At 41.3% G+C, this 7,751-nt stretch overlaps 1 protein-coding gene across 1 annotated transcript; it reads left to right on the top strand.

The window, feature by feature from the left end:
- Window positions 1–4,869, top strand: NDUFAF4 (NADH:ubiquinone oxidoreductase complex assembly factor 4). Its single transcript, XM_042895262.1, has 3 exons — window positions 1–144; window positions 564–661; window positions 2,832–4,869. The coding sequence occupies exons 1-3, from the start codon at window positions 18–20 to the stop codon at window positions 3,126–3,128; spliced, it is 522 nt and encodes a 173-aa protein (XP_042751196.1). The 5' UTR covers window positions 1–17; the 3' UTR covers window positions 3,129–4,869.
- The last annotated feature ends 2,882 nt before the right edge of the window (window positions 4,870–7,751 follow it).

Genomic DNA, 7,751 nt, shown 5'->3' with positions numbered 1-7,751 from the left:
ACGCGACAGCGGCGGCGATGGGCGGGAGGTTGGCGCGTGTATTGCGGACATTCAATGTGGAGAGCCGGGCCCGCCGCGAGATCAGCAAGGAGAAGCCCACCCCCGCGCCGCGCCACCCCACCAGCCGCTTAGACGAGCTGACCGGTGAGGACCGGCTTCACCGGGGCGGCTGCAGCTAGGGGTGCTGCCCGCGGGAGAGCTGGGCCTGCGGTACAGGCTGCGCGGGAGGAGCGCCGCAGAGCGGGGCCGGGCGGGAGAGGCGTGGGATCGGGGCCGCGCGGTGGGCTGAAGCGGCGCGGGGCCGTTGACATTGAGCGGGGTGGCGCGCGGGGCATGCCGGGAACGCGGCCGGCGGCGTTGGGCGGAGCCGTCGGTAGGGCAGTTGCTAGGGGCCGCTCCGCTGTCTGTGTGGGGAACTGCGGGTAGCGGGCTGTAACGGGGACGGGCTGGTGCTGGGGCACGGCTAACAGAAAGGGAAGTTTTGTGACTCGCCTCTCTGCTTTTTTTTTTTTTGTTTGGTTGGTTTTTCTTTTTTTTTTTGTTCTTCACCCCTTCACCTTCAGACCACCCTGAGATACAGCAAGAAATTTCCAGGAAGGACGACAGGCTCCTCACCTTGTTAAAAGATGTTTATGTGGAGTCCAGAGACCCCCCGGCACAGGTGAGTGCTTCTCTGTCTATAGGAGGCATACGAGCATTAGCTCTGGTGTTTTCAAGTCCAACACAAATTCTAAGGCATTTTTCTTTTTAAAGGGTAATGCTCTGTTAATGCCTAGAAGCTTTGCTGTTGGTAGATAAACGTGATGTTTTCAGGGCTCAGTTATACACCAGTGGCACAGATTGTGATCATGCAACCTATATGCTTACAGTCCTCCACTTTAACATAGCAGTGATCTTCTTTTGTTCTTCACTGAAGTTTCAGTTTCTGCTCCCTCAAATGCAGAAGGACAGTTGGCCAACCCCTCTGAAAGATACTGTTTGCCAGAGATGTCCCATGTGGCTCTTAGAAGAAAAGAAGTTGGGACTGATGTTGAGGCATGATATGGTAGATAGCAAAGGTATTAAAAGATTTCTGATGTTAATGACATCTCATACAGAGCTTTTTCCTTCTGTGGCTCAGGAAATGCCCGGGTTTGTTTATTCTTGTACAGCCTTGTGGACTGTTTGGCCATCAGGTTACTCACCGCAACACTGCAGTCTTTGACTTGGAAAGCAAGGCATACCCCATCCAGTAACAGGATGTCTGGGGCGTAGTCTCCTTTTTTTCCACCTTCTTCCACCTTTTTACCTGTTGCATTATTGGACCATTTTATTCTAGCTCCTTCTTTCACTAGTAAAAGCTTTATACTCATCTAGCAATAACATTTCTAATTATTCCTAAGTATTTCTGATTTGCCACATCCACAGTACCATCCATGTAAGGCCAAAGTATTTTAAAAGACACTCTTCCCTGAAGCTTCCAAATAATCTCTATCCTTAATTTTTGTAATAGAGGTTAGGACTCTTAATCTTACAGAGCCGAAAGTTTAATTGCAGTATAGAATCATAGAATATCCCAAATCGGAAGGGACCCGTGAGGATCAACAAGTTCAACTCCTGGATCCAAACAGCACCACCCAAAAATCAGACCATCAGCATCAGCAGAAACCAGCATTGCAGCAATATCTTTAAACATTTTCATTTGTAAGCCTGTCAGGAGTAGTTTCAGGAAAAGCCACAAGTGGAACAAATCTCAGTGCTTCATTCTGTGCCTCCTGCAAGACAGCTGCCACATAAGACTTGCAATTCTGGTGTGTCTGCCTGAAGTTGTTAGGAAAAGCATGGTTAATGTGTTAGCAGAGGCTTGTGGGCAAAAGTTTCTTTCTAAAAGCTTCCTTCTTGTCCTGATGTTTTTTTTTCTGAATACTTCTTTCCTCTGAATACTTTGTGCAAAGTGTATACATATTTGGTGTGTCTGTGTTACATGAAAAAGTATCAGCTTTCAGTCCTGTAGTGACAGATACCTAAAGATAGGTCATTTTATTAAGGCTTGAAAAGTTATTCATTATCTGAGTATAACAGGCAGTTACAGATGCTATAGCATCCACATTAGTTTTTTCAGCTTTGGGTTAATACAGTAGCTGCACACACTTTCCTTTAAAAGTACTTCCTAAGAAGGTTTCCATTGTTTCTGTTTTGTAGTGTCATTCATCAGTGAAATCTTAATAAAAAGCAATATAGGGAAGGTAGAACAGGTTTGGAAATGGTTTAGAAAAGGAAATACAAAAGGACTTGAAAGAAGAGACTTTCTGTGTCTGAGTACTGCAGTGGTCTTGAGATTTAAATTGCACATGATGGTGCTAAAGTTTTTCTTTGTTCAGCAGAGCTTGTTCTAGAAACAGAGCGTGAGAGGTGATAGCTGTTAATTGCAAAACTGAAATACGAAAATGAAGGAGAATGAAAAGGATACCAATTTTCAGTGTGATTTTTTTCCCTTCCCCTCCCCACTGGCATGAATCGGTATCAAATATTAGGTCATCTGCATTTACATTTGGCTGCCAGATGGCTTGTATGAAGGCTGCTGAGTCTGTACAGCACTTCAACAGTACTGGATTGTAGCTTTTCATGATGCGGATAGGGAGTTGGCCCTCTATATGGAGTGGCTGTGCAACAACTAGCTGTAATGTCTTTGACATTAAGAAGTGAGGGTGGCTAAGCTAAACTTTTTATGGCTGTAAAAATGGGAAAAATTAATGGGCAATGCCATATTTAGAGAAATAGCTTAACTGTTACAGTATGCATAGTAAAAGGAACTGCTGTTAATCTCTTTTTGTTTTTCTTCCCACAATTAGGTAAAAGATGGAGGAGGTGAACATCTTCCACATAAACAGGTGGAAAAGAGATTGACAAAACTAGGTCACTTGGAAGAGCTAGATATTAAGAAAGTTCCCAAAGGCAAAATTTCTATTGTGGAGGCTTTGATGCTTCTTAATAATCATAGACTTCATCCTCACATATGGACTGCAGAGAAAATAGCAGCAGAATACAGTCTGGAACTGAATGAAGTCAACTCTCTTCTGGAATTCTTCATTCCTTTTTCCCTTCAAGAGTTTCCTAAAGAAACAAGAAAAGCTATAAAACCAACATAAGAATATTTACAAAAAAACTTGTGTGATCTTGTTTGTGTCTTAATTATACTCCTGAATATATTCAGTGTTGGAAAAGTGCTGGTAATGTGTTATTCAGCAAGGCTGCTGTCTTGTACCAAAAAGATGTATTCAGGCAATTCCATTCAGTATTTGATAGCTTCAGTTAAATCTGGTAATTACAGGACAGAGTTTGTAAAACAGATTTTAACAACTAAGTTGTATGAGAGCCTGTCACAGGATTCTGATTGTTGCATTCACGTTTTTTTCATTCAGTTAAAATACTCAAGTTCTATTTAGAAATTTAACTTAAACAAACAAACAAAAAAAAACCAAACAGGTTGTCTTTCTTAACAGAGACTTCCTGGCCTCCAGCAAAATCAGTGCTCTGTGTGTATTAGCTTTGTAATTCATGTTGCAAGGACTTGCTCTCAAGGTGTGTGTATGTTAAAGCAGCTGTATTTCTACTGTATAAAAGTTTAATACTTACGCTTTATAAAGAGCGTTAGCCATAAGAAGATTTAGGATGCTCAGCTTTGTCAAAATACAAAGGTGAATAGCAAGAAGGCTGATGACTAATGTGTGACCGCTCTTCTACTCCATTCTGATTTTGCTGAATTATCTGTAGCTCCCCAGGTTCTCTTCATCAGTCGCTGAATTTGTAGAGTGGAAATCTAGTACAGCAGTCTTTTGCAGCAGCCTCTGGCACTTGCTGTATGGGAAGTAATGGTTCACGTAGTAGGTAGCTGTTAAATGCAATTGTATCTACTGATTGGACCCACTAGTAGATCTTTTGTGAACGTCTACCTGTGCTGTTGTAATAAGCCTTTTTCCCCCACGGAGGCCTTCTCTGATTCATCCAAGTACAAGCTTAGATCAGCGTGTTCACTGATAAACAAGTTTTCCTCAGGCTACTACACTCAAGATAGACAGCATCCTTTACTTTTTAGTAAAGAAAGTTAAACTGAGGAGATAACTGGACTGTAGCATTGATACTCCGGGTCTGTGTAGATAAGGAAGAAGTTTAGTGTTGCTGGCAAGTACTGATTAATGAAAACTGGTTCATGTTCTCCAGCTGACTTAGAAAAGAAAGCAGAGTTTATGTTTAAAATTACAGTATGATTGCTTTCATTTAAAAAATAATAATGTTGAAATGTTTACACTGCAACGTGAATGTTTCTAATGCCCATCATCAAAAAAAGGTAAATGTAACTGCCTTTTTAATGACTTCTTTGTTAGGTCTTAGGATTCTGATTATGGTAAATATTTTACCAAGAACAACATCAGCTTTGCTATTTCATAGCAAGATTCTTACAGCTTCTCTGAGGTGGAATAAAGTGTTTAATTATAGTTTGCCACAGTGTATTCAAGGTTTTTTTTTAAAGTATGTATCATTATAGACTAGTGAAAGATTGTGTAAAAATTCTGATTGGTCTTGGATGTGGGTAACCTGTAACTTAATGGGGACAGACCTGAACTGAAAATAACAAATAATAATTCTGAGCTGTGAGCCACGTTATAATTTACTTGTTTTCCACAAAATACCCTTCTATGCTGTAACAGAAACACTGTATTTTTTCAATACTGTTCATCCTAGTGTAATATTTAAGGTGGAATTCAGTTGTGGAATACATTTGGTACAGATACTTTATTTTTGTAGGATACTCTGTGATTTCCTCATTTGTAAATGGATCTTCAGTTATGCATTGGAGTTAATTAAAAACTTGCTTTACAATCAGCATTAGACAGTGGTTTAACCATGCCCCTTGATTCAATACTTGCTTTGGTATTTCTTTTACACTTTTAACTTGGTTTTGTCTATTCCCTTTCCTGTGGCTGTTCAGCTGTTGGCATAAGAAGAAGGTGTTCTTCAAGCAAATGTTTTGAAGTGGTAATTATAGAGAATTTATGGGGATTTGCCATACAGGTTTATGGGAATCTTATGTGGATAATTTCTCATGTTTCATTTCTATGAATGTGCTGTGCCAAATTTCAAATGTTTTTGACTGCTATGTAGAATTACTAGATTTGGTAAAGAACAATTTACATTGTTCTGTAGGAGTGTTCCAGCAGGTATTCAGGCTTTCAGTCTTGAATTTTCTCTGAGATGTCTCTAGGGGGAGTCTATTTGCTCACTTTTCCGTGTTTTCTGGGATGTTCTCACTTCAGTGCATCCGTTTCTCTAGCATTCTGTAAGTTTGTATTCCCAGTCTTCTCCAGCCAGTCTTCTCTGCCAGGTTCTATGAAAACTTTATGTAGCTGCACTTTTTGCTTTTTACTGACTCACAGGCAAATGTTGCTTATGTTGTGATATCACGGTATCAATGACCTGTTTTGTTACAGCAGAGTGGTATCTTGCCTTCCAGGAGTAGCATATATGAGGTAAAGGTGAGAGGATTGAGCAAATGTTCTGTTCTGGAGAAGTCATGACGGATTTTCAAAAGGGATGTAGCTTTTCATACATCTTCAGCATTTGTCCTTTGAAGTATTTTAAACTAGAATAGATCTTGTGCTGCCTTTCTTTGTATTAATTGCGGCCAGGTTCTTGCAGTTTGATGCTGAGGTAGCAGGTTCAGTGTTGTAAGGCAAGAAAGAGGTTTAACTCCACTTCCTGTGCAGTTCAGTGAGAGGGAACTTCAGTTTAAAAAACAAAAAACAAACAAACAAACAATGTTTCTGTAGTTATCCAGCATATTCAACCAAACTGTCTTTTAAGCGACCTATTTTTACCCAAGAAGGAAAGAAAACAGTGCTCATAAGTTAGATATATGTACTAAACTTAAAGAGTATCTTATTTCTGTGTTGGAAAATGGGATCAAACCTCAAGTAGTCGTAATACAGGATTGAAACCTCTGAAGTTTAAAAGGGTCTCTTTGTTTCAAAGGGCCTTTTTCATATAAGACTTTACTTTCTTGTTTGAAATTCCAGGAAGCTTCAGGTTTCATAGTTCTGTGCTGGAATGCTTTTAGAACAGGAGTTTTCTGGTTGTCATGTGACAATGGTGTTGAATTCACAGCAAGAGCTGTAGGGATCTGCTCAGTGCAGGCAGGCTTCAGTGCAAATGGCTTTTGGTACTTGAGACTGGAAGGGCAAGGAAGGTCTGTGCTGACTGACATGCTATTAATGATCAAACCACTGCATTGGTGCCTGTCCTTACTGAATACATCTCAGTAATCTGTGAACCTAGTTAATTTTGTAACCTTCCATGATTTAGGTAGGTACTGCCACATTATTACTGGTGTTAAGTGTTTTCTGTTGAGGGCTTCCAGAGAAAGCTTCAGCAATAGAGAGAACAGCCCCCTAGAAGGTGATGACAAGCTATTTAGCCCGCATCAGGATTGGGTGTTGTAAGAGGGTGCAGTAGGACCATCCATGGTTTTTGGCCTCCTGACAAAGTGTGGCACTGCTGCATTAAAAGAGAAGAAATTGGAAGGGAGCTGTAGCAGAGTAGTCAGCTCCTATGGGGATGTAAGGCTTTTGTAGGACTGAGCCCCTGTGGCTAGGTGCTCTGGTGTACAGGAGCAGTCATACCTGTGAGTGGGGTTGCCCTATAGAACGGAGTCCATTGATGCTGCTGGTGCCAGCCAGGCTTATTCCTGCCACAGGCTTTTGTAAGTAAAAGCATGGATGTAAAGTAACTGGTAGGTCTGCTTATGCGAGAGATGTTTGGAGAAAGAAAAGCAGCTCTGGCAACCTGCATGTGGCTGGGAATGCTGAGCTGGTGCTAACTGCCTGTCTTGGCAGAGAGGATTGAAAAAAAAAAAAAAAAAAAAAAAGATGAAGGCATAGTCTCCAGAGTGTTTTTTCTGAACTAAAGGATGCCCTGTTCTTAATTGCACAGAGCTTTGTTCCCAGGGGGAAAAAAAAACAAAACAAAACAAAAAAACAAACAGGAAAACATGCTGCAGGTTGTGATTCAAGCAGTTCTGACTCACCCCAGACCAGGTGCTGCCTGGGCCACAGTTGTGCTGCAGGGTTGAGGTGCTGGGCAGGAGGCTATGTGCTGTCACTCTCAGTTGCCTTCAGTCCTGGTCCTTGTGCTGGTAGCTCAGCATTGTACCCTAAAGCATGCTGTGGGCCAGGCTGTAAGCTCCCTCCTGTTGAAGAGGAGAAGTGGGTTCGAGCTTATGTATTTAGAACTGAGAAGCAGTCTTTTACCCTCGTCTGCATCAGTTGCTATCTTTTGGTTGGATCAAACACATTCGTGTTACTTCTATTACCAGCCACGTCCACAGGGGGGAAAAGTTACTAAAATTGGGCATAGTACCAAAATGTGACTGAATTTTTTGAGTATACTATCTGCCAGTTCTTGATTTGGGACAGGAAAAGTTTATTGTAAAACCTATTTTTATAGTCTAGTAAAATATTTTTATGTTTGATATGAGATGTCGTTTATTGCTAAGAACAGTTCAAACTGAATGCAAAATATTTGGTTCAAAGATATCCCTCACCTTGCCATCTAATGGGAAATACTTTGTTATTGTTCTAGTCAATCTCAGAAACAAATGCTAAGACTTCTGATAAGCAGAAGTTCATCCCAACCTGGTTGCTACCATTCACTCCCTTGCCATGATCCTGCCCTCCCACTCTCCCTACTAATTTGCTGCTGGGTGCCATCTGGCAAGT

This window comes from Lagopus leucura, unplaced genomic scaffold, assembly GCF_019238085.1.
Source record: "Lagopus leucura isolate 7727_CA_CO unplaced genomic scaffold, USGS_WTPT01 Super-Scaffold_73, whole genome shotgun sequence".
Classification (NCBI taxonomy): domain Eukaryota; kingdom Metazoa; phylum Chordata; class Aves; order Galliformes; family Phasianidae; genus Lagopus; species Lagopus leucura.
The sequence above is the reverse complement of the archived record's forward strand: the minus strand, read 5'-3'. Positions and strand labels throughout refer to the sequence as shown.

Excerpts from the sequence above, each read along its gene's own strand:
- NDUFAF4 (XM_042895262.1), top strand. The coding sequence starts at position 18 with ATGGGCGGGAGGTTGGCGCGTGTATTGCGGACATTCAATGTGGAGAGC. Across the intron at positions 145-563 it reads CCGCTTAGACGAGCTGACCG|ACCACCCTGAGATACAGCAA; the intron begins GTGAGGACCGGC and ends CTTCACCTTCAG. Across the intron at positions 662-2,831 it reads CCAGAGACCCCCCGGCACAG|GTAAAAGATGGAGGAGGTGA; the intron begins GTGAGTGCTTCT and ends TCCCACAATTAG.